The following is a 27,459-nucleotide window of genomic DNA, read 5'->3' as shown; positions in this document are numbered from 1 at the left end:
GGGGGTAGGCCTTTTTTGTACAGATACCTGGGATGGGAATTGCTGCCTCCTTTCCTCCCTCTTAGATTCTGTGTACAGTGAGTGGGGCCCTGACCTTCTGCAGCAGAGTGTGGAAACATCTTCTTGATGTGCCTGGAACTGGGCCATTAATCAGGACCATCTCATCTTTGATGTGTAACCCACTCTTTCTTGCCACATGATCACTCAGGTGTTTCCAAACATAATACAACAGGATGGGTCTTCGTGGGCTCCAGGTCATGTAGTCATAGAGGCAAAGCATAGAATCATAGGCAGAGAATCTTGGTGCAGCCCTGGGCCAAGAGGCCTAGGCTCTCTTCAGTTTTCTCATCTGTAAAATGGGAATAACACTACCTCACAGGGCTGCTAAGAGGAGTGACAGGAAACCAATTCATTTAAGCTTCCTAATAACCCAAAGAGGAAGGCGCTGTTATAAAGCCCTTTTACAGACGGGGAAATGAAGGTATGAAGAGGTCAACTGACTTGCCCAAGGTTACAGTGTGTCTGGGGCAGAGCTGGGTTTAAGTGTTGTTCTAGAGTCTGGTTCTCAACCTCTATGCTATGTGAGTACCCAGTATAGGGCCTGACTGAAATTGAGAGTTCCAGAATTTTTTTCCACAAGACACCATCACTAAGGATCCCTTTATTAGAGTCGGAGAGGTAAAGAAATTTTAGCTGTAGTTAAAAAAAAGCACATTGGATGGGCCTTTTTTTAAACCTCTGTGCCATTTCAGGAGTCCTGGTGGTACAGTGGTTAAGCATTCGGCTGCTAACCAAAAGGTCAGCAGTTCGAATCCACCAGCCATGCCTTGGAAACCCTATGGGGCAGTTCTACTCTGTCCTATAGGGTCACTGAGTCAGAATGAACTCGATGACAGCGAGTTTGGTTTACATCATTTCAAACCTGGGCCAATTCACCTACCATGGTGGCCTTGAGCTGTGATTGAAATTAGCCCAGGTGAGCCTCTCCTCCCCAACCACCCCACCTCTGCACCACCTCCCCTGCCCCGCTCCAGCCTTGTAGCTGCCCTTCAACACATCTCAGGAAGGAAATGCGTCCCACAGGCCTTGAACTGCAGGCTATGTCCCACATTTAATTATCAGCTCTAAGAAGAAGGTGTTTCACTGAGCTACAGGGAGGATTCAAACCTCTATGACAGACACTGGAGACAGGGCATTAGAAAATAGTCCTGCTCTCAGAAACTGGGAGGCACACAGAAGGCTCCAGCCCAAGAGCCACTGTGGGGGAAGGTTCTGGATTCAAATGGGCTTGTGTTCAAGGTTCTTTCTACCACTTGGAAGTTATTTAACCTCAGTTTCTGTGCCTCAATTTTCTTACCTGTGTAATGGGAAGAATAATAGCACATTCCTCAATGTAAAGTACCTAGCAGGCCTTGACCCATGGTAAACCCATTATCCCATGATAAATATTGGCTCTCTGGTACTCAGAAAGCATAGTACTATTGTGAGTGGGACCTGTATGTATGTGTATGTGTGATGTAATGTAATTCCGCTCCTGTAAAGATAACAGCCTAGGAAATCCTATGGGGCAGTTCTGTTCTGTCCTATAGGTTCTCTATGAGTTGGAATTGACTCAATAGCACCCAGCAAAAACATTGTGAGTCAGGTGAGGTGCTGGGGGCTTCTTAATAAACTTAAATGAAACCTGAATGAACTGATGGAACAAGGCAAGTATTTCTGATGATTTAGTCGCTATGAGTCAGAATTGACTTGATGGCAATGGGTTTGGTTTTTTTTGTTGTTGGAATTCCTAGAAGCGAAATTCCTGGGTACAAAAAATGCAAGTCACTTTAGATGTATTGCCAACTATTTTTTAGAACTTCCCATAGTGTTCATCTCATCACAGTTCTCCAGCATGGTATAGTATATGTTTTTTCTCTTTTTTTTAATTGCTATTTTGATAGTTGGAACTTATGCCTCACTGTTGTTTTAATTTTCACATCTTGTATTGTTAATGAGGCTGAACTCTTTCTTAAATAAGTATTCAGCCATTTGTACTTCCTGTTCTGTGAATTGTTTGTTCCAGTCCTTTTGGACTGCATTGTCTAATGTGTGTTAAAGGACAAAGACTGCAAGCAATGGGTGGCCAGGTGTGTCAAGAGCTGTGCTTCCTCTTCATGTACCTGAGAAAGGCTTTGTGGAGAAAATGGGTCATGAGGAAGTCTGAATAGAATAGAATAGCACAGCATAGCGTAGCGTAGCATAGCATAGCATAGCATAGGATAAGATAGCATAGGATAGAATCGGAGGGGAGGGGAGGGGCAAGAATGGAAGAGAACAAATGTGGTTCTCACAAAGGGTCTTTCTTTAATCCAGACAGTATGGTATAGTAATAATAATAACTGCTCTGTGCCAGGCACTTTCCAGATATCATCATTAATTCCATAACAACTCTGCAAGGTACAGAGGATTATTCCTATTTTATAGATGGGGAAACGGATGCTAAGAGACACAGTGTGACTTGCCTCAATACAGACACAATAGTAAGTGTCATGACTGGGATTTGAACAAGGTCCAAGGTGTCATGTTTTTGACCCGGGTGTTGGTTAAGCAGGTAAAATGTAAATCAATGTATACATATATATTGTTGTTATGGAGTAGAACAGCTGCACAGGATTTTCAAGGCTGTGACCTTTTGAAAACAGATCATCAGGACTGTCTTCCGAGGGTTGAACCAACAACCTTTCAGCTATTAGTCCAGTGTTTAACTGTTTACACCACCCAAGGACTCCTAAAAAGAGGATTAGCAAAACAAACAAACAAACAAAAAAGGAGTGCTAAATAAGAGTGCTGAAAATAACTCTTAATTCTGAGAATTTTTACTTATTAAAAGATACTATTAAGAGAGCAAACAGATAGGTTACAGACTGGGAGAAGTTTATATGAAATATATGTTACCAGCCAAAGGCTCACATCAATAATATAAAAACAGAGAGAAGGAAAGAAAGAATGAAGGAGATAGAGGGAGGTAGGAAGGAAGAAAGAAGAAAAGTCAAACAATTGAGTAAAAAAATGGGACCTATACATGTACCTTACATCATACATACACATTATGTCATACATTACATCCTTGGGATGAGGCAGGTTTATGAGCAGGCCAACTTTGAAGTGAAAATCAGCTTATTGGAAGATTGTGAGGACTTGACATACTGTGAGTTGATGAAGAAGGATGCGTTTTCATTCTGTTTCTGACTGAAGGAGAGAGTCAAGACAGGCCAAGACAGAAGCTGGAGGATCAACTAATTATATAGATTTGAGGCTACAGCAGAAATATACTGGAAGAAGTGGTCTAATTTAGTAGCAGCCTAGATGAGTGGTTGGAAGAGGAATAAATGTGGCACTTAAGATTCCAAACTTAGAAGGTATAGCGTGACACCCACACTTCCTCTACTCCCCACAAAAAGAAGCATTACTACCAAAGGTTCTCCCCATCATGGCGGTTCCCACATCACACCAACTGGACTTTACCTGAACTTCTTCTAGGCATGTGCCTCGTATTGGTGGTGACTTCTTTAAGCTCTCTTTTTCCATCCACAGACAATGGCTCCTTGGCCTGAGTTGGAAAATGCCCAGCCAGACTCCAATAAATACATCGAAGAGGTCACTAATCAGCAGTCTGCCACACCTGCAAAAGGTGAAGAGACCGCTAAAAGTGAGTAGTGGTCATTCAGCCACGGACTAGCCTTCTGTGAGGACCCAGGGGGACTCATGTCTGACTCCTGTGTCTTGTTGCTTGTCTGGGCAGATGCCTCCGGGAGCGCTGTAACCAAGACGGAAATTCTGCCTTCATATTCCACTATGGCACTGATTGAAGACCCGCCAGAGGTGGATGACCCATGGGACATGCCTGCACTTAGGGACACGGGGATCAAGTGGTCAGGTAAAAATGAAGCCAGCTCATTCTAGCTGGGGCAAGGTGGGAGGGGTACTGCCTACTGCAAGTATTGGCACCACTGGTTCACTCTTGTGTGTCACAGTCCCCCTTTTCATTGTTCTAATGTCTTAGGTCAAGGGTCCTGAGCAGGGATGCCATCTGGCTGTCACTGACGTTTAGAAGTAAAGCATGTTGTTTGGGGAGCATTTGTTCCTACAGCAAATTTGTCGTGCAACAAATGTGCCAGATGCTGCAGTTATCACCAAGACAGATACTGAATTATAGTGTTGGTGACCTACTGTCAAAGGTGCTCTGGGCACAACTGTGAACAGATGAGGTCCCTGCTTTCAGAGAGCTCCTTGGAGGGCCTCTCACCTAAAGGTGGGCATCAGAGGAGGCTTTTGGAAGAGTACTGCCTCCATCATGGACATAGCACACCTCGTCCATTTGCTCATATCCTACAAGGCACTTGAACCTGCAGTAGCTCCTGGCTCCTATACCAGAATGTTGGCACCTATGGAAGCATCAAGGAAAGATACAATTGTTGTTGCTGTTGTTAGGTGCCATGGAGTTGGTTCCGACTCATAGTGACCCTGTGTACAGCAGAACGAAACACTGCCTTGTCCTGCACCATCCTCACAATTGTTGCTATGTTTGAGGCTATTGTTGCAGCCGCTGTGTAAATCAATCTCCTTGAGCAACTTTCTGTTTTTCGCTGACCCTTTACCTTACTAAACATGATGTCCTATTCTAGGGAATGGTCCACCCTGATAACATGTCCATATTACAAGAGACAAAGTCTTGACATCCTCACTTCTAAGGAGCATTTTGGCTGAACTTCATCCAAGACAGATTCGTTCGTTCTTCCAGCAGTCCACTGTATATTCAATATTTCCTCCAACACTATAATTCAAAGGCATCAATTCTTCTTCAGTCTTCCTTATTCATTGTCAAGCTTTCTCATGCCTATGAGGCGGTTGAAAATACCATGGCTTGGGTCAGGTGCACCTTAGTCTTCTAAGTGACATCTTTGCTTTGTAACCCCTTAGAGAGGTCTTTTGCAGCAGATTTGTCCAATGCAATACATTGTTTGATTTCTTGACTGCTGCTTTGGGGACGCTGACTGTGGATCCAAGTAAAATGAAATCTTTGACAACTTCAATCTTCTGTCCGTTTATTATGATGTTGCTTATTGGTCCAGTTGTGAGGATGTTTGTTTCCTTTATGTTGACGTGTAATCCATACTGAAGACTGTAGTCTTTGATCTTCGTAGTAAGTGCTTCAAGTCCTCTTCACTTTCAGCAATCAAGGTTGTGCCCCTTGTTAATGAGTCTTCCTCCAATCCTGATGCTGCATTCCTCTTCATATAGCCCAGCTTCTCTGATTATTTGCTCAGCATACAGATTTAATAAGTACGGTGAAAGAATACAACCCTAACACACACATTTCCTAACTTTAAACCATGCAGTATCCCCTTGTTCTGTTCGAAGGACTGCCTCTTGGTCTATGTACAGATTCTGCATGAGTACAATTAAGTGTTCTGGAATTCCCATTATTCGCAATGTTATCTGTAATTTGTTATGATCCACACAGTTGAAAGCCTTTGCATAGTCAATAAAACACAAGTAAGCATCTTTCTGCTATTCTCTGACATCAGCAATGATATCCCTTCTTCCAAGACCTCTTCTGAATCTGGCTTGAATTTCTGGTAGTTCCCTGTAGATATAGTGCTACCACCATTTTTGAATGACATTCAGCAAAATTTTACTTTTGTGTGATATTAATGATATTGTTCGATAATGTCTGCATTCAGTTGGCTTACCTTTCTTTGGAGTGGACAAAAAAAGATACAATTAGACAAGTGAATGTGCAGCCAGAATAGCTGGAGTGCAAGTAATACTGCTTTTCTTTTCCAGGCGCAGGTTGGAAGGTTTGTGTGTGGAGCTGGGAGGGAAGGGAGGTTGGAGTTAGGAGGGAGGGGAGTTGGGAAAGAGGGGAACTGGTCTAGGAGAGAGAACTGGGAGGCAGGGCGGCTGCAATAGGAGGGATTTCACCTGTTTTACTCTCAGCTCCTAATCAGGAAGAGGAGAGGTAAGTGTTAAAAAAAAAGCCAGAAGATACTGATGCAAACCCTAGAGAGAGAAGATAGGGGGATGCTGAGGGAGGGAGGAGGAGGTGAGGACCATGTAGGGCTTTAAAAGTGACTGGAGGAAATAGCAGTCAAGGACGGAGCATTCCAGGGAGGGCCCAGGGCCCAGAGGCCCTCTATTATTCCTACCATGAAGCCACATTCTAGAAAATACTCTGCCATTATCCCTAATCCAGCACTTAGCGGGTGGCAAGTGCTCTTACCTGCCTCAATCAGCAACAGTGTGGTTCAGCTGGTTCTGGAGCCTCGTATGCCTGTCTGTGCCCCAGATTGAACACCTCCTCCCTAATGCAAATCCTTTAGAGCCACTTCACCAGGGTGTTCGCTAAAATGGACTACAGTGGTGACTGCTTTGAAAACTGCAGCAATGGATGCACTGGATCTGTTGGCCTTCCTATACCCAAGAGCTCACTGCCCACCTGACTGGCTCTGTCCGTGGGTGGGAGGTGGGCTGTTCTGAGCTCATTGCCAAACTTCTCAGTCTTTCAAACACTAAAATTTACCTTCATGCTTTTTTTTTTTATCCCCAGAGAGAGACACCAAAGGGAAGATTCTATGTATATTCCAAGGGATTGGGAAATTCATTTGCCTTCTGGGATTTCTCTACTTGTTCGTGTGCTCCTTGGATGTCCTCAGCAGTGCCTTCCAGCTGGTTGGAGGTATGGATGGATGTGGGAGGTGTCTAATCAAACTGGGTTCAGATGGAACACCTTAGCAAGTCCTCTCAAGCTGCAGGATCCTGGGATGTTTTTGGAATAGAAGCCACTTCAGAGAAGATCTTGTAAAGTCTATGCCCTCTATTTTACAGAAGAGGAAACTGAGGTCCATAAAGGAGCTATGACTTGCCAAAGTGGCTTAGGCAGGAGCCAGGGCTGGAATCAATGCCGAGCTGATGACTCCTCGGCCCTGACAGCCCCATGTCTGTCCTCAAGCCCCAGGCAGGAAGCTGTTTGACATGAGGATTTTTCATCTGAGGGGTCCATGCTATCTTTGGGCCTCCCCACCTGAGAGATTATAGGATAATGGTTACTCTCTTAGGCCACAGCTGGGCCTTTCTTGGGGAAAGACAGGGTTCCTCTGTCTGGGGGAATCTGCACCCATGGCAGTTGTCTAAACATCTTCTAGGACTGAGTGTGGCCAGGTGGTGTGATGAGAACCCTGAGGGTGAAGTCACCATGTGTGGTAACATTTATACCTTCTATGGCACTTTGAGAGCCTACTAGGTGCATAGTTTATTCCTCCCCAAAGCCCTTTCCATTTACGAAGGAGAAGACTGAGGCTCAGAAAGATCAGTAATTATTCCCAAAGTTCACAGCAGAATTCACACTCATTTCCAAGAGACACCAAAGACCATGGTGTTTGCACCTCTTTGTTCCTCTCTTCTTTGTGACCTGGAAAAATCGGGGTTGAGGGCATTTGTAGAGGAGCATGAGAGGGGCAGCCACCATTTCTGGTCCCCCTGATCCATTGCGGAATTAGTGAGGGTCTTCACTCTGTCCTGTGTAGTCTCAGGGAAGTCACACTACCTCTGTGTGCCTCAGCTTTCTTTATAAAATCAGAGGAATGGATTTGGTGGTCTTAGAGGTATCTTAATGGTTTAAAAAAATAGATTTCTATTGTGAACTTAGAGCCCTGGCACAGTGGTTAAGAGCTTGGCTGCTAACCAAAAGCTTGGCAGTTCGAATCCACCAGCTGCTCCTTGGAAACCTTATAGGGTAGCTGTGAGTCAGAATTGACTTGACGGCAACAGGCTTGGTTTTTTTTTTTGTTTGTTTATTATGAACTTAGGCTGGCTGGGGCTGGGGGTGGATGGAAAAGAAGAGGAGAATGAGAAGATTCACTCAGATTCATTCCTGGAAGATGAATCTTCTTCTGAGTTGGGACTGCATTACAGAGACCTAGAAGAAGAATTAGGGAGTCAGGAGGCTCACTGGCATCCCCTGAACCAATTGATGCCAGGTCCATGATCAGAGACGGCTAGGAAAGAGCTTCCTGAAGGAGTTCAAACCCTCTGGTTAAAGAATGGGAGGATGTAGGGTGAAGGAACAAGATGAGTGTTGGGGATGATGGTGGGTGGGGAGCTAGGCCGGAGAAGTGGTGATAGGAGAGCATGTGAAGGACAGCCAGCAGACTGGGTCTCTTGTGGCAGCTGGGCAGCATTGGAAAAAAGCATAGAAGGAAGATTCCATGGGGCTGGAGACTGGGCTCCCAAACTCCATGGCCAGCTGACCTTGGATGGAGACTTCTGTTGACCCAGCGACTACTGAACCAACTGTCATGTGGTTGTGGATTTGTTTACCAGGAAAGGTGGCCGGGCAGTTCTTCAGCGACAATGCTATCCTGTCCAACCCTGTGGCAGGGCTGGTGATCGGAGTGCTGGTGACCGTCTTGGTGCAGAGCTCCAGCACCTCCTCGTCCATCATTGTCAGCATGGTGGCCTCCTCACGTGAGTCTGGGGATCCATGAGCCCATTTTTCTAAAAGCTGTGGATCTTGTTCCTAAAAGCTGGGAACCCATGTTTCAGACATTTACCTGTCCACCTGGAAAGACTGGTATTTACTCTTAGGAAGATAAGGGTGACAAGGCCTGGACATTTACTATTTTCTCCAACTACGAAGAGCTCTACCCTTAATCCCAGACAACCTCCTGTTTGGGTTTTAATGACTGAGCCTGACTCCAGTGCTTGACGACTTAGTTCTGAATTCTGTAGAACTGCATGTCCAGCCCAGTAGCCCCTAGACACGTGTCTATTTATTTGTTAATTTTAATTAGTTTAAATATGAAATATTCCTCAACTACACTAGCTACATTTTAAGTGCTTAATAGCCACATAGAACGTTTCCATCATCACAGAAAGTTCTATTGAACACCACTGGTCAGTGCTAAGAATAAAGACATATCTAATCACATCACACAGTGGCTTTGGGACAACTGAGCTTGGGGAGATGGCACTCCAAACTGGGGTTTGCTCCAACTAAGTTAAGATAGTTTCTTTTAAGGCGGACCATTTTACACTGGTTAGTTTTCAGCCACTTTAAATTATTTAGCATTTTTAAACTCTTCCCAGCTGGGCCTTCTCAGACTGGAGTCACATCTCACTGATCCTTCTTCCTATGGCCTGAAGGAATGGATTGCTCCCATGGGGAATAGCCCCAAACTCTTCCTTGTCAATTTCCTACTCTTTTATGAAAATCTTTGGCCAGGTCACTAAAGAAAAGCTATTTCTTCAATAATCTAAGCAAAACCAGCATTTTGCCCAAAATTCACTAGTGAACTATTTAGTGGGTCCAAATTTTTGCCTTGGGGGTAGCATTTGCCTATGAAATATAAACATAGCAAGGTGCCTGGTACATAGGAATATAAAACCAAAACATTACCATCAAGTCGATTCTAACTCATAGCAACCCTGTAGGACAGAGTAGAGCTGCCCCATAGGGTTTCCAAGGAGCTGCTGGTGGATTCGAACTGCTAACCTTTTGGTTAGCAGCCAGACTCTTAACCACAGTACCACCAGGGCTCCACATAGGAATATAATAGCCCAAATGCCTTTTCCTTCTGTTTCCTATTCTTTTCCGAAAATCTATGGCCGGATCTCTAATGAAAAGCTATTTCCCCAGTAATGTAAGCAAAACTAGCATTTTGGCCAAAATTAACTAGTAAATTAATTAACTAGTGAGTTAACTAGTGGGCATTAGTTAAGTTAGAAAAAAAGGCATTACAGCTTCAAAATGATTTACCTCCATATGTCAGAAAATTTTGGTAGTAGACTGATTTTGTCCTTAAACATTGGCTGTTTCCTGGTGTCTTTAATCTAGCCTTGCACCTGTAATAGGGAGGACAGAGAATTTTGGAAAGGCATTTTTAAACTGGGATCTGAAGAAATGTTCAGGGGATCTGTGAATTCTCCAAAATTGTGTGCCAAATTTTTTTTTCTGGTGACACGTGTGCATATTTCTATGGTGAGCTGCCCTAGCTTTCATCAGACTCACAATGAGGCACATAACCCCAAGTAGGTTAAGAACAGCTGCTTTCAGGGATTACCAGCTTGAATGAGCTCAGGTTCGCCTTGGGCCCGCGGCTATCTGAAACACAGCCAGGCTGCTTTCCTGAACTTTTTATTCTTCTTAGACCTGACTCATGGTGACCCTATGCACAACAGGATCAGACTCTTGTAATCCATATGTTTTCATTAGGAGGTAGATCACCAGGCCTTTCTTTCTAGTCTGCCTTAGTTTGGAAGCTATGCTGAAGCCTGTTCAACATCATAGCAACATGCAAGCCTCCACTGACAGATGGGTGGTGGCTGTGCATGAGGTGCATTGGCCGGGACTCGAACTCAGGTCATTCACATGGAAGGCGAGAATTCTACCACTGAACCACCACAGTCCTCCTTCCTGAACTTGCTCACCTTCTTTTCCACCCTCCAGTGTTGACTGTGCGAGCTGCCATCCCCATCATCATGGGGGCCAACATTGGGACCTCCATCACCAACACCATCGTGGCATTCATGCAGGCAGGAGACCGGAATGAGTTCCGAAGGTAGGAGGCTCCGAATCAACCTTTGCCACTGTCAGGCCTATTGTTTGGGGCCATATTAGCCAATGAGAACACGTATTCTCATTGCTGGGGCTCCTAGCAGTAGCTGCGGTGGTGTATAGCTGAGGGTTGGGATCACATACAGTTAATTACACTCCCTGGGCCTCAGCTTATTTATCTGCGTAGCAGAGTTAATGACAGTATCTATCACTGCAGTATTGTCCTGAGGATTAAACCCGATTATATATGGATGTGCTTAGCAAGGTGCGTGGCACATAGTCAGGGCTCAATAGAAGGAAGCTCTAGCTCTAAGCCTGCCTACCGCATGGTGTAGTTAAAACCAGGCCAATTAGGGTAGGATTTACAGTCCTGCTTAGTCATAAATAATTATAACTTCTATAGCTTCCATTTTTGGCCAGCTCAACCCTTGCCACTTTTTATTTGTTCTTCACTTGCATTCCAACAAAAGGCAAAATATAGCTTTCGTGGCCGCGTAAGATGTGAAAACGGGGTTGTTTGAATGCAGGCAGAGGGAACTATTTCTTGCAAAAAGGTTAATGTGGAAATTAAGCATATTTTTTGGCCTCTCTAACTGGCGATGGGCTTTTATCAGAGCTTATTAAAATATATATAAAGAGCAATGAGCACGGCAGACTAAGGATATTTGCATCTCGCCTAGGTGATGCTGTCACTGTGTGGGTCAGGCAGATAGCACTGAAGCGGGTGGGTTAGGGAGACTGCAAACGTCATCCCTTGTGTCTTGCAAACTGGCCCAGGACAGTGGACACATCCTCAGGGATGTCCTCGTTTCCCACGAGCCTTGGAGAACCTCCTTGGTCCCTGCTAAAGTATGAGGCAGGGTTGGCATTTCTATGCCCGTTTTTTAAAATAATTTATTTGTTGTTGTTGAAAAAATATGCAGCAGAACATCTAGCAATTCAACAATTTCTATGCCCATTTTGTGAATGTGGAAACTGAGGCTCAAAGAGGCTAAGTGACTTTACTGTAGGGTGTAGCTTGGACTCATTCCAGGTCTTCTTACACCAGATCTTGGATTCCTTCCACTGTTCCACCAATTTTTGCCTTAGGGTAGCATTCACTTATGAAATAAGAAATGTGAAAACATGAGACCTGCCAAGGTTCCTGATATATAGGAATATACTTGACTTAGCTAGCCTCTATTTGGACATATTTAAATAGATTGTTTTCAGTAACTTCTTTGGATATGTGTTTTTTTTCTTTCTCTCCTGGACTGTTTCCTTAGATAGATTACTAGAACAATAATTACCATATCAAACATCTATGGCTCTTAAGACATTTTGCCAAATTACTGCAACATATTTGTATTACTTTACACACACCAACAGTGTATGACTACATCTCCCTTAAATCACCCTCTCCAGCAACAAAAAGTTATTAAAAAAAAATATTTGCTATTATGATAGGTGAAAATTTGCACTTCTAATTTCTTTACTTACTAGTGAAGCTCAGCATTTATTCTCCCTTCACGGTTATTAGCTGCTGCTGCTACTGTTTATATCCATTTTCAAGTTTACACTTTTGGTTTGGGGAGTTTTTTCGACATGCAGATGTTTTTTAAAGGAAATTTTTTCATTGAGGAAAAAATGTAGATCAGAGTTTCTTAACCTGGGCATGGAGGGGTGGAATTCAGGGGGATCTGTGATCCTGCTCAGATAGATGCAGAGAGTGGCACGTATGAGTCTTGTTTCCTATGGAAACTGTTCATGTGTTTCATGAGATTCTCCAAAGGAGGCATGATCTTAGATTCTTTTGTTTTAAAGCTAAGAATTCTCTTGTGTAGAGGATATCTATGGTTACTTTCATACTGATTGCGACAGTTCCCAAGGAAGTTTGTCTCCATTCAATATGTGTGACTCACTAGTGGTCTTGATGTAATTCTTCGAAACAGCTGTAAGAGAACATGTATAGAACATGTTTCGCCCAAGCATAAGAGGCTCCCAGCTGAGTGCTCTCTGATTTGGTAAGAAAAGTTCTGCCTAGGAGTAGAGACAAGGGTCCTGGACCCAGAGCCTATACAGTGGTCTTCACATCCCCTGTGCTTGCCAGCCCTCAGTTTCCTCATCTGTTGAATAGGGATATTAATAACACCCACTTTGGGATCATTGTAAGAATGAAAATGAGATTTTACACATGTGTACAGATATGGGACCCGTAACAGATGGTAGCAGATGGTACAAGTAATGACCTCCCTAGATCATGTCCACTTGCTTGCTGAGTAATCTGACTGTTGGCTTGGTGGGGTTCCCCTTGTGCAGGGCTTTTGCAGGGGCCACTGTCCACGACTTCTTCAACTGGCTGTCTGTGTTTGTGCTTTTGCCTCTGGAGGCCGCCACCCATTACCTGGAGACCCTGACCAACGTTGTGGTGGACAGCTTCCAATTCAAGAATGGCGAAGATGCCCCAGAACTTTTGAAAGTCATTACAGATCCCTTCACAAAGCTCATTATCCAGGTAAGCCAGCTTCCTTCAGAGAAGGGGAAGAACCTAACTGCCCTTACCCCAACCAGCCAGGAAGACAAGGTGAAGGGTGGGTGGGTCTGTAAACACAGCTCTTGACTACTTCTGAAACAAGCCAAGGAAGGTGGAGCTTTGGGGACACCTGAGAAAGTAATTGGCCTTTCTTATTTCCTTGACTTCAACACCTGTGTCATCTTTATTTTGAGGGAGAGGAAATGCCTCTTAAGAGACTCAAGGACTTTCCATTGGACATCTGGGGATACTTTGGTGCTGTGATGTTCCCACTTCTATTCTCAATACCAGTGGGTTCACTAAAAGTAATGACTTAGAGAAAATGGAAAAAAAGAAAAACAAAACAAATAGTTGCTGTTGAGACAATTCCAACTCATGGCAACTCCATGTGAGTCAGAGTAGAACTGTGCTCCATAAGATTTGCAATGGCTGATTTTTGGAAGTAGATTGCTAGACCTTTCTTTGAGGCACATCTAGGTGGACTCAAATCTCCAGCTGAGTGCATGATTTTCATGGTCTGTGGTATATATGGTGTACCACCCACTTTTTCCAGCTCTCAGGTTCTTTGATAGTATACTTTTACCATTGTATTTCTTACCTGCCAGTGGGAACTTGGAAGCCCTAGTGGTACAGTGGTTAAGCATTTGGCTGCTAACTGAAAGGTCAGCAGTTCAAATCTACTAGCCTCTCCTTGGAAAACCTATGGGGCAGTTCTACTCTGTCCTATAGAGTCACTATGAGTCAGAATCGATTCGACAGCAACTTTTCTTTTTTTTTTAAATGGGGACTTGCATAATGGCAAAAGGCAAAAGAAATGTTAGTTGAAGTAAAATAGCTAGAGTCTGAGGTTTACAAGTAAGGTAGTGTAACCATGAAGTGTGACTGGGTAAAAGTTTTGTCTCTTTTGGCTTTTGTACCTCTAGATAAGCCTTGTAAGCATATTTATGATTTCCTTTCGTGCAGTGGTTAAGCACTTGGCTGCTAATGGAAAGGTTGGCAGATCGAACCTACCAGCAGCTCTGCTGCATAAAGTTGTGGCAATCTACTTCCATAAAGATTATAACCTTGGAAACCCGATGGGGCAGTTCTACTCTATCCTATAGGGTCTCTGTGAGTCAGAATCGACTCCATGGCAGTAGGTTTGGTTTGATTTGGTGAGATAGTTAGGGAGCCCTGGTAGTTTGTTTTTTTTTTTTGTTTTTTTTCTTTGTATCATGTTTGAAAAAGCACAGTTCACTGTGTAACCTAATGGAAGGCAAACATCAACAACCAAGGTCTGGTGGTACAGACAGGCGAGCATAGTTATGGGTTTGAGGACCTTAAAAGTCCTGTGGTAACCATGTAGTGCCAGATAATATTTCTCAAAATCCATACTATGAACCAAAAATTTAAACACACTCCCTGACTCAGCATGCTTCCATTAATGAGAACATATGGTATCAAAAAAAAAAAAAAAAAAATCAAAGCAGAAAATAATTGGACCTAGAAAGGATTAATAGTTTGTACTACCTATGGATTCCAGAGAAAACATACAGCCCACTTACTCTACCACTAGCCAAAGAGGAAGTTTACCACCTGCCTTTACTGCTGGGGGTCATCTCACCCCTCTGGTCACCAGTTGTTGTTAGCTGCAGTTGAGTTGGCCCCAGACTCATGATGACCCCACGTACAATGGGATCAGAACATTGTGATCCACAGAGTTTTTACTGGCTGATTTTCAAAATAGATTACTAGGCTTTTCTTCCTAGTTCATCTTAGCCTAGAAGCTCTGCTGAAACCTGTTCAGCATCGTAGCAACATGCAAGCCTCCACTGACAGGGGGTGGCTACACATGAGGTACCTTGGTCGAGAATCAAATTCTCGTCTTCTGCATGGAAGGTGAGAATTCTATCACTGAACCACCAATGCCTCTCACTAGGGTCTTTCCAAGTTATTGAAATGAAAGTAGGCTGTGTGATGTTCCTTTGGGAGAAGACACCAGCTTGGGCCTTGCTCTGTCATTTACTCATCCAACAACTACATGCTCCCTAGATACCAGTTCCTTTGTTCATACAATCATTCATTGATACATCAAGCACCTGCTAACTTCTAGGTACTAGACTGCACCCTGGGAGGGCAGGCAGAATGCATCCCAATTCACCCCTGAAGGAGCTCATGGTTTTGTTAATCTCCTCCAAACCTTTTCTTTCTATTATCTTCCTCAGCTGGATAAAAAGGTTATCAACCAAATCGCGATGAAAGATGAAACAGCCCAAAACAAGAGTCTGGTCAAGATTTGGTGCCAGACTTTTACCAATGTGGTAAGTGTCTAAGAATAGCACCTGAACTTTAAGCATTTATTCAAGGAAGGCAACTAGAAGGCAAGGGGCAAGAAAAAGAATTAGCTCTTGAAAATCAAAACTGACCAGTGAGGTTCCACAGTGAGGAATTGTCTGCTGGGTTGGCTTAACCAGTATCACAGACAGGACAGACAGGTGCCCTTTTGCCCCATCCCACAACTCAGATACGTATTCCTGGCTCACCTCTGGCTACACATCTGATCCCATTTATGGAGGGGCCCATGGAAATAGTGCATCCTCATGATCTTCAGGTGCTGGCAGATGGTGGCGTCTCTCTCACCTGCCTCTCTGGAAGGTTCCACCAGGAACTTGTGTGTTCCTCCTCAGAAGGCCCATAGCATCCTTTTCCTCCTTTGTCAGGGAAACTGGCCTAGCCTGCTTTGCGGCAGGTTTACAGCTTACCTTTGTGTGTAGGGTGTATATGTGTGTTTTTGAGAGGTGCTAACCATGGAGATGAAAAGAAATACAGGAGTAGGTGTGAAGGTAGCTTTTGTCTGTCCCCAGTTGTTCTAAGAGCTTTTCCAATAAAGATGGAGCAGCAACATCAGCAGGCAGAGACCAATGAGAATAGTTTATAAAGGCTCAAAAGTCCCATCTTATATTTACAATAACTGGAACCTTAAAAAAATTAAAATAGCACGTCTTTAAAATAAAGCAAACGATACTATTGAGCCGTTGTGTACACCAATAAGTATAACATCTCCTTCGGTCCCCCGCATTGCCTCCCACTCCCCACCAAAAGTGAATGTTAGGGACCATACAATTTCTTATGTTTGCTGTCCAGACCGAGAAGAATGTCACCGTTCCCTCATCTGAGAACTGCTCTTCCCCTTCCCTCTGCCCGGCTGGTCTCCAATTCTGGACCATGAAGAACATGACCTATGAGAAGAACATCGCCAAATGTGAGTGGAACTCAGCAGGGCATCGGCCCCTAGGATGGGCTATCTGGGAGGCTGACAGGTGTTTCTTATCTGTGTGTGCCCCAGTAAATGAAGGAAAGAAGGGCAGTAAGCTTCACTGAACACCTACCGTATACTGGGCTTTCACAGCAGAGAAAACTAAGGCTTAGGGACTGAGGTGAGTTAGGTCCCACAGTCAAGGGCAAAACTGGGACTCGAAGCCCGGTGCTTCTTCCCACTCCAAAGCTCATGCTGTCTGTACCATACAACCTCCAAAGAAGTTGGCAAATGATCTATTCCATCCTGAGTATATACCCATTTGTATATCCTGCTTCTCTAAGATTTACTCATTGCCATCGAATCGATTCTCACTCATAGTGACCCTATAGGACAGAGTAGAACTGTCCCATATCCTTTCCAAGGAGCAGCTGGTGGATTTGAACTGCTGACCTTTGTTAGCAGCCATAGCTGTCAACCACTGTGCCACCAGGGCTCCAATATATAGTGCCCGGAATTAAACATAATACTTTAGGTGTGATTTCCCCCAGAGAATCAAGTGAGCTTATTACCTCCCGTGTTCTCAGTGCTGTGTATCTATTGATATAACCATGGTTTTCTGGAATTATCATGGGGACAAAGAGATTTTGAAAAACAAAGGATTTTACAATTAGCAATATCCCCGGCTCTGACTTTCTTATCCAACCCCACTTTGCTCCTCATATGCTTTGTTGAAAGTATTCTCCATAGTATGAGTAAACAACAGCATGAGATGTAGAGGTAGGACTGGCTGGAGTTGTCCCTGACTAGCTTTGTGACCTTAAGGACCTCACTTCATCTTCCAGCCTCATGAGAAAACATCTCTATAAACTGTGAAGCATGATATCAATGAAATAGATACACGCTGGGTTTGAATCCCAGCTTCACCACCTTCTAGAAGTGTAACCTTGGATTTAACCTCTCTGAGCCCACCATCTGTAAGATGGCAATAATTAAAATTCTGCCTTGTTGGGTTTTGTGAAGCATAGATTATGTGAGTGCTTGGCACATAGTGCATACTCAATAAATGTTAGAAGCTATTAAAGTTACTAGTCGTATTAACTGGTCTTCCTTATAGGCATATGGATATTATCCTATTACTGACAGCATTGTACTTCAGGATAGATCTTGAAATGTTCTTTTTGACAAAAAAATGTAATGCCACACATATGCAATTTGTCATTCCTGGCACTGTAGACCATATGATTATCTGATTTCAAAACGGCCAATACCAGTCCATTTCAGCTCTCTAATGCCTAGATTTCGATCTTCAAGTGTTCCATTTCATTTTTGACAACTTTCAATTTTCCTAGATTCATGTTTCACACATTCCTTGTTCCAATTACTAATAGATGTTTGCAGCTGTTTCTTCTCATTTTGAGTTGTGCTAGGATGCTATCCATACTCCTACAAGGAATACCAGTTAATATGACTATTATTCAAATTTACACACCAACCAATAATACCAAAGATGAAGAAATTGAAGATTTTTGCCAACTTATGCAGCCTGAATTTCATCAAACATGAAATCAATATGCGTTGATAATTACTGGTGATTGGAATTTGAGAGTTGGAAAAAAAGAGGGATCAATAGTTGGAAAATATGGTCTCGGTGATAAAACGCTGAAGATTGCATGATAGAATTTTGCAAAACCAATCACCCATTCATTGGAAATATACCTTTCATCAACAACATAAATGGCAACTATACATGTGGAGTTCGCTGGATGGAAAACACAGGAATCAAATCGACTACACTGTGGAAAGAGACAATAGAGAAGCTAACTATTATCAGCTGGAAAAAGGCCAGGAGATGACTGTAGAACGGATCATCAATTGCTCAGATGCAAATTCAAATTGAAGCTAAAGAAAATGGAAACAAGTCCACCAGAGCCAAAGTACAATGGTGAGTATATCCCACCTTAATTTAGACACCATCTCAAGAATAGGTTTGACATACGACCGAAGACCAGACGAGTTGTGTAATGACATCAAGGACATCATACATGAAGAAAGCAAAAGGTCATTAAAAAAAAAGACAGGAAAGAAAGGAAAGACCAAAATGAATGTCAGAAGAGACTCTTGAATGTAGTAGAGTAGATAAATCCAACAGAAGGTATGATGAAGTAAAAAAGCTGAACAGAATATTTCAAAGGGCAGCTCTTCAAGACTAAGTATTATAATGAAATGTACAAAGACCTGGAATTAGAAAACCAAAAGGGAAGAACACGCTCAGCATTTGTTAAGTGGAAAGAGCTGAAGAAAAAAATTCAAAAATTCAAGCCTCGAGTTGCAAAAGTGAAGGATTTTATGGGCAAAATACTGAACGGTACAGGAAGCATCAAAAGAAGATGGAAGGAATACACAGAGTCACTGTACCAAAAAGAACTGGTCAACATTCAACAATTTTAGGAGGTAGCATATGATCAAAAGCTGATGGTATTGAAGGGAGAAGTCTAAGATGCACTGAAGACATTGGAGAAAAACAAGACTCCAGGAACTGACAGAATACCAACTGAGATATTTCAACACACGGATGTAATGCTGAAAGTGCTCACTTGCTTATGCCAAGAAATTTGGAAGACAGCTACCTGGTCAACCAGCTGGAAGAGATCCATATTTGTTCCCATTCCAAAGAAAGGTGATCCAAAGGAATGGGAAAATCATATCATTAATACCACACACAATAAAATTTTGCTAAAGATAATTCAAAAACAGTTGCAGCAGTACATTGATAGGGAACTGCTAGAAATTCAAACCAGATTCAGAAGGGGATGTGGAATGAGGGATATCATTGTTGATGTCAGATGGATCTTGGCTTGAAAGCAGAGAATACCAGAAAGATGTTTACCTGTGCTTTATTGACTATGCAAAGGTGTTAGACTGTGTGGATCATACCAAATTATAGATAACATTGCAAGAATGGGAATTCCAGAACACTTAATTTGGCTCATGAGGAACCTGTACATGGATTAAGAGGCAGTCGTTTAAACAGAACAAGGGGATACTGTGTGGCTTAAAATCAGGAAAGGTGTGTGTCAGGATTGTATCCTTTCACCATGCTTATTCAGTCTGTATGCTAAGGAAATAAGCTGAGAAACTGGACTATATGAAGAAAACCGTGACATCAGGATTTAAGAAGACTCATTAACAGCCTGCATTATGCAGATGACACAACCTTGCTTGATGAAAACAAAGAGGACTGCACTTACTGATGAAGATCAAAGACTACAGCCTTCAGTATGGATTACACCTTAACATAAAGAAAACAAAAATCCTCACAACTGGACCAATAAGCAAAGTCATGATAAATGGAGAAAGACTGAAGTTGTCAAGGATTTCATTTTACTTGGATCCACAATCAATGCCCATGGAAGCAGCAGTCAAGAAATCAAATGACGTATTGCATGGACAAATCTGTAAAAGACCTCGTTAAAGTGTTAAAAAGTAAAGATGTCACTTTGAGGGCTACGGTGTGCCTGGCCCAAGCCATGTATTTTCAATTGCTTCTTTTGCATGTGAAAGATGGACAATGAATAGGGAAAACCAAAGAAGAATTGATGAATTTGAATTATAGTGTTAACGAAAAATATTAAATATACCATGGACTGCCAGAAGAATGAACAAATCTGTCTTGGAAGCAGTATAGTCAGAGTGCTCCTTAGAAGCAAGGATGGAGAGACTTCGTCTCAAGTTCTTTGGACATGTTATCAAGAGGGACCACTTCCTGTAGAAGGACATCATGCTTGGTAACTAGAGGATCAACCAATAAGATGAAGACCCTCAACAAGATTGATTGAAACGGTGCCTGCAACAGTGGGATCAAACATAGAAATGATTGTGAGGATGGTGCAAGGCCCAGTAGTGTTTTGTTTTGTTGTACATAAGGCCGCTATGAGTTGGAACTGACTTGACGGCACCTAACAACAACACCAACATTAGAGTTATTTTGAAAAGTGGCTTAGCCCGCCAATAAAGTAGATGCTTAAATACCCTCCTTAGGATTACTCTGTAATGAAGAGCCTTTCCTAAATCCTACGTCTTTCATATAGACACTTCTACGTATTCACATAGACATTTCTACAGGGACTTGGTATTCTACTTCAAAGATAGGTTTGGCTGCTGGAACACTGACTTAAACAAGGGGGAAGTGTTTCTCCCTCATATAACGCAGGTATAAGCAGTCCAGTGTTGGCTTGGTGGCCTTGTGGTATCCTTAGAGCCAATATCCTTCTTTATTTTTAATTTTATTTTTTGTTGTTGTAGAGAATATACACAGCAGAACATATACCAATTCAATAATTTCTGTATGGACAATTCATTGACATTAATTGTATTCTTCAAGTTGTGCAACCATTCCAACCCTCCTTTTCTTAGTTATTCCTACCCCATTAACACAAATTCACTGTCTCCTAAGTTTCCTATCCAATTTGTTAAGTTGCTGTTGTCAGTTTGATCCCATATAGGTAGTTGTTAAAAGAGCACAAAGCTCAAGGTAGCCATTCTTTACTAGGTAGACTAAAAAATCCAAAATTGTTTGGATTTAAGAAGATTTCAGGGAATATTTTTGGTTTAAAGTTTAATGGTTCTCTCAGAGCAATAGTTTTGTCAGTTTATCCAGCCTTCATGGCTCTAGAAAGTCTAGATTCCATTAGAATTTGAAATTCTGTTTTGCATTTTCCCCCTTTTGATCAGGATTCTTCTATAGCAAACTCCTATCTTGATAATTTGTATTCCTGGGATGTTGTCTGTGACACATCTGTATCTTTGCTATTGAGAAGGGGGAGAAAAAGGACAGCTCACATCTTCTGTCTAGGAGCACTGCCCCAACGTGCATATGTCACATGCACTGAGTTCCCAATCACCAGAACGTAGCCTTGGAGTCAGATTTAGCGGTAAGGAAGGCTGGGAAATGGGGTCTTTATCCTGGGCTGCCATGTGCCAAGCTAACAACTGGTGTTACTATGAGAGAGAAGGATGTTGGGGAATAAATAGCAACATGTACCACGTGTGGCTGTGTCCTCCTGACAGGGTCCTTCTGTGGTCTCTCTAGGTCAGCACATCTTCGTGAATCTCAACCTCCCAGATGTTGCCATTGGCGTTATCTTACTGATAATCTCCCTGCTGGTCCTTTGTGCCTGCCTGATCATGATTGTCAAGCTCCTCAACTCTGTGCTCAAGGGGCAGGTTGCTCTTGTCATCAAGAAGACCCTCAACACTGGTAGGTAATCTCACCCTCCCATTCTGGGCCTTCCAGGGGATAGTGTCACTGTCTACCCACAAAGGAATCTTTTTGATTTCCACTGAGCAGTGGCCTCTACATGGGATTTCTCTCTTGGATCTGAGAGCCTGCAGACATTAAGATGGCAACCCCCCCCTGAAATTTTCCTTGGTATCTTGGGTGTGGCCCTGGAGAGCAGGCACAAAGTTCCATCCCATATTGATAAAGTCCTGAGAAGGAGCCAGGTAAAATTCAGTGAACTACGAGTTAGGCCTTCTTTCCCGGCTGGTTTTCTATATGCCCAGGATTTCCTGGGTCCTCTGGGGCCCTTAGGAAAGGGGTAACAAGTGTCCATCTGGTCCCCACTTTCCTTCTACTTTTGGGAAGAATATGCTGCTCTGGATAAATACATCCACATCTAGAGGCAGCCAATGAGATACCACTGGCCAAGAGGAGATCCTGCTGAGTATAGTGTCCTAGCTGGTGACATCAACATCCTGTGAAATCTCCATGAAATGGGGCAAGAAAATCTGCCTCACAGGTTGTCATGTGGGTGAATTTGGTGATTTTGGGGGCTTCCTGGGTGTGGGGAGCCCGATCCTGTGTTAGCAGTGTGGAGGGCTGGCTTGTCCCAAGCTGGTGCATGTTCTTGATTCTCCTTTAGGTGGAAACAAAGGTAGGGATTGTGCAGTAATGGGAGAACAGGCTTGGGAGGCGCTCACAAGTCTGGGTGCTTTGAGTGTTTTGTGGGAGGGTATTTGGGTGGGTGCAGCATTTCTAGCCTCTGACCTCCAACAAATTTGTTTTTGTCTTCACTCACATAACACCACACCCACATCACGAAAATGCAGGATGAAAGGCAACAGGGAAAGAAGCTTTGCACTCTCAGACCATGGTGTAGGGTGGAAAGGCAACTTCATAACCTAACCCCCTAGCCCAGTCCCTGACCTGGGCTCCTCTGGAGTTGCCAACCCACCCTCCGTCCTGTACCTTCTGTCTTCCAGATTTCCCCTTTCCCTTTGCCTGGTTGACTGGCTACCTGGCCATCTTTGTGGGAGCAGGAATGACCTTCATCGTGCAGAGCAGCTCCGTGTTCACGTCTGCCATGACCCCGCTGATTGGTGAGTTTTCCACTTTCTCTTCCCCCTGGCTCCTCCCTCTGGCTGTTGTTGCCATCTCCCATCATCCCTTGGGACTGATGCTATGGTCTTTGTGTTTTTTTCCCAGGCATCGGTGTGATAACCATTGAGAGGGCATACCCACTCACACTGGGCTCCAACATTGGCACCACCACCACTTCCATCCTGGCTGCCTTAGCCAGCCCAGGCAGTACCTTAAAGAGTTCACTCCAGGTGAGGACATGCTGCATGGGGCAAAGGCTTTGTGGGGGGTTGGGAGGATATAACCATATAGCTATATCCCTTAATCTTGCAAGCTGATGGTTTCTAACAAGAGTCAGGCTTTTACCTGCTAGGTTTAAAAGGTGGAACTAAGGTATGGAGGAGAAGCCACTGGGAGATAGTGTCCAGGAGCTCAATCTCAGAACAGTCAAAGCTATTCTCCTTGGGGAGGTAGCAACATTCCCATCACTGGCAATGGCTTAAACAAAGGTTGAGTGACCACTTGATAGAGACTGGAAAGTGTGTTTAGGCAGCACAGACACTGCCTCCCATCTCCTTGCCCCCCTCTTGGGTGCACTCCACCTTGTCAGTCACCAGGGAGGCACCCTGGGGCCTGGGTCTGGCATGAGAAGAAGGATCAGGGCACCTGCCTTGCCCAGATCCAACTAGGTGACCTTGAGCAAGTTATATCACTCGTTTGGAGTCAGTCTTCCAGGGATTTGAATCCTGGCCCACAATTTACTCACTGTGTGACCTTGGACAAGTGCCTAACCTCTCTGACCATCAATTCCCTCATCTGAAAAATGAGGAACATAATGCCTATCTCATTAGGATTATTATAACAATTCGATAAAGACATTGTCCAAACTGCTGCCAGTGGATGCATCGTGAGTCACAAATATGAGCCACATACGTAATTTAAAGTTTTTTAGTAGTCACACTTTTAGAAAATTGTGGTAAAAATATATGTAATACAACATTTGACAATTCAACATTTTTACATGTACAATTAGTGAGTTGTCACATTTTTAAAAAGTAAAAAGGAATGCAGATATTGAATTTTAGTAATGTAGTTTAGTTAACCCAGTATATTCAACATTATCATTTCAATATGTAAGCAACATAAAAATTTGTGAGATATTTTAGATTATGTTTTGTGCTAAATCTTTGAAATCCCACGTGTGTTTTAGACTTACAGCACATCTCCGTTGGGACTGGCCACATTTCAAGTGCTCAGTGCGCATGTGGCTACTCTGGAACAGGGCTGGTCCAGAGCCAGAAAAGCCCAAGTGTACGGGCTCTGAGCCAGCCTACCTGGATGGAATCCCACCTCTACGCTATCCCTCCTGTGTGTCTTTGTAAGAATAGCTTAACCTCAAGGGTATATATCAAATGAGGATAATATTTGCCACTTCATGGGGTATTTTTTGAGAATTAATTGATATAATCCACATAAAGTGCCTTAAACAGTGCCTGGCATGTACTAAACTCTCCAGAAACATCTATGCTGCTGCTATTACAGTTTTGTTTTGTTTTGTTTTGTTTTGTTTTTCAGTAGGTTAACATCCTTTCTTTGTCTCTCCTCTCCCTAGAATGAGGCTATTGGGCCACAAAATTAGCTGCTCTATAAGTCTTTTCTTCTGCCCAGTTCGTGAATGGACAAGCGTGACTTGTCTCCTAGTAAGAATACAAGCTTGATTTGGGGCATATGATTCAAGAAAGTTTATTTTGTTCTCAAAATTTCCTCTGCCGAGCAGTTAAGAGGTGGAAGCAGTAGGAGCAAGCAATGGGCAAATTCATGAAATTCGTTGTTAGAGGACCTTGAAGGACAGGGAGAATTTCAGTGGATTGGATAGGGGAAGGATTCCAGGCAGAGAGGACTGACCAAGAGGGTTGGCAGGGTGCAGACTTGGGTGGGTGGATTTTATTTTTTCTTTTAACTTCCTCTCCCTCTGGCTGAGGAGGCCAAGAAGATAACCTGGGATGGGGACAGGGGATGGGGACAAGAGGGTACAGACATTAATTGCCTTGTAGGGCTGCTGAGTCAGAATTGACTGGATGGCAATGGGTTTTTTGGATGTGAAGACTGCTTTAGAAATTGGCTCATGGGTCCCATCCAAGATCCAAGAGAAATTTGATTTAGGATGTAAAACAATGCAATTCAGTTTCAAAACAGAACTTTCTTACTGGTTTCCAAAACAAAACCCAATCCTCTTGTTATTGCTGGTCTTAGGTGCTGTCAAGTCTGTTGAGACTCAGTGACACTTTAGGACAGAGTAGAACTACCCCATAGGGTATCCAAGGAGCAGCTGGTGGATTCAAACTGCCGACCTCTTGGTTAGCAGCCATAGCTCTTAACCACTGCACCACGAGGGCTCCCCAATCTTCTTAGTAAGTCTTTGCTGGCTTTTGAATGCCAAATGCCATCTTTTAAACTTTTTATTACTCATACTCTCTATTTTATTTAAACCAAACTACATTTTTACTTTTTTAATCGAGGTACAAATGCTAGAAGGACAGCTGAATTTTTACGCATATGCAGTCCCATACTACCACTACCCTAAGCAATATAAATAATATCGCCAACACCTCTAAAGTCTCCCTTAAGCTTCCTCCCAGTCAGTACACCTTGCTTTGCTGCCAAAGAGTAACTATGATTCTAACTTCGTCATAGATTAGTTTTTGCCTGTTTTTGAGCTTCATATAAAATGGAAATATATACAGGTAGCCCCGATTTATGACATATTCAAGTAACGACGAACTGCACTTACGTTAGTAATATGTACTACATATAATGTTACAGCTCATAATTTGCTGATGTTATCATTCTCAGATGTAATGTTTCCAAACCCCAAAGACAAATATAGACTGGATTAATAAAGATATTGATAATAAAAGGCAACAATAAAAACTAAAAAAAAATGAAGTATTCAATTTAGGTCAGAACCGACGTCGGAATGGAACTCTGTTGTAAGTCAGGAACTACCTGCAGAATGCACTGTTTTATGCCTGGCTCCTTAGGTCTTGCAGCTTCATCCATGCAGCATATATCAGTAGTTCATTCTTTTTTTATCGCTGTGTGGTATTCCCCGATATGATGAGATGTATATCACCAAGCTACCTTTTAAAACAAAATAATTTGTGAGGAAATTACCATTGTGGAACTCCTCAGAGGAGATATTGGAGAAAAAATGAACTTCCTTGATTCTTATGCCCAGAATTAAGCTTTTGTTCCTACTTGGAGACAAGTCATCTCTGTCCATTTGTGGATGGACAGTTGTGTAACTGGACTGTTAGCTGGTCTGAGCTGATGCTGACTCCCAGCTGAACCTTTGTTCCCTTGCTGAGCTCTTGTTGTTGATAGAATGACCTTCTCCCCTGGCCCAACCCTAACCATGCAACAGACACGCCTGTTTACCTGCCCAACCTCTCATGTTTCAGATTGCCCTGTGCCACTTCTTCTTCAACGTCTCTGGCATCTTGCTGTGGTACCCGATCCCGCTCACCCGCTTGCCTATCCGCCTGGCCAAGGGGCTGGGCAACATCTCTGCCAAGTACCGTTGGTTCGCCATCTTCTACCTGGTCTTCTTATTCTTCCTCATCCCGCTGACAGTGTTTGGCCTTTCACTGGCTGGCTGGCAAGTGCTGGTGGGAGTGGGCGTGCCCATCATCTTTCTGCTGCTCCTGGTGGTGTTTATCCGGCTCCTGCAGTCCCGCTGCCCACGCATCCTGCCCCGCAAGCTCCGGAACTGGGACTTCCTGCCCCTGTGGATGCACTCGCTGAAGCCCTGGGATCATCTCATCTCCCTGCTTACCAACTGCTGCCAGAGACGCTGCTGCTGCTGCTGCCGTGTGTGTTGCATGCTCTGTGGCTGTTGCAAGTGCTGCCGCTGCAGCAAATGCTGCAAGGACCTGGAGGAGGGGCAGGAGCACTCTAAAGACATCCCCATCAAGACCCCCATCAAGGCCCCCAACGCCTTCAATAACATATCCATGAGCAGAGAGACCCAGGATGAGGTCAAGTCCCAAGTCGATACCATGGGTGTGAAGACCATCTCCAGCAGCACAGCATTTTAGGGGTCTGCTAAGAGAGGGGAGGAGGGACCCCGAGTCCTATACGCTAATGCACGCCTTTCACTGAGAAATGGAGTTGACATCAGTCCTAACTCTCATTCTCCTTAGCCCAGTAAACCACCTGTAGGGTTGTTTTATCTCAGCCCCTGCTCCCTTGGTCCTCCTCTCCCAGGAAGGAACAGGACAACATGGAATGAGAATTTGACACTGAAACCTGGCTAGACAGATGATCACACCCACCTGCACACCTAGGGGTTGGTCACTAGGACCTATTTTCAGATTCAAACCATCCTCTTCAGAAGGAAAAAGCTCAAGGGAGGAATTTATGGAAGGTTCTCAAAGGTGCATGTATACTTATGCATACAAACACATGCATACACATATATTTTTCTTTATTGTGGTGAAGCTCAACCATATCTCAAGGGCAGCTGCTCCCAGGTACCCTTGCCCCAATCAGCTCAGTTCAGGAGAAGTAACATAATAATATGTCATTCATGGAAACCTGGAGAGGACCACAGGTGTGGTCCTAGTACTCCACAAATACACTGTCAGTGTCTCCTCACCTGGGCAGGTGAGGCTAGTCCAACCAGTTTAACTGCTGTGTCCCTGCACTCAAATACTGATCATTGTTCATTTTTACCTTGAGACAGCGAGGTAGCT

At 43.5% G+C, this 27,459-nt stretch overlaps 1 protein-coding gene across 1 annotated transcript; it reads left to right on the top strand.

The window, feature by feature from the left end:
* The first annotated feature begins 3,459 nt into the window (after nucleotides 1-3,459).
* On the top strand, nucleotides 3,460-26,802 carry LOC101349192 (sodium-dependent phosphate transport protein 2B). Its single transcript, XM_004375163.2, has 12 exons — nucleotides 3,460-3,691; nucleotides 3,785-3,919; nucleotides 6,593-6,721; nucleotides 8,365-8,508; nucleotides 10,490-10,601; nucleotides 12,896-13,091; nucleotides 15,314-15,409; nucleotides 16,233-16,350; nucleotides 21,437-21,604; nucleotides 22,609-22,725; nucleotides 22,832-22,956; nucleotides 26,167-26,802. Exons 1-12 carry the CDS (start codon nucleotides 3,580-3,582, stop codon nucleotides 26,800-26,802), a joined length of 2,088 nt encoding a protein of 695 aa, XP_004375220.1. The 5' UTR covers nucleotides 3,460-3,579.
* Nucleotides 26,803-27,459: the final 657 nt, after the last annotated feature.

Source organism: Trichechus manatus, unplaced genomic scaffold (assembly GCF_000243295.1).
Source record: "Trichechus manatus latirostris isolate Lorelei unplaced genomic scaffold, TriManLat1.0 scaffold00034, whole genome shotgun sequence".
NCBI lineage: Eukaryota > Metazoa > Chordata > Mammalia > Sirenia > Trichechidae > Trichechus > Trichechus manatus.
This window is presented reverse-complemented; position numbering and strand designations above follow the sequence as displayed.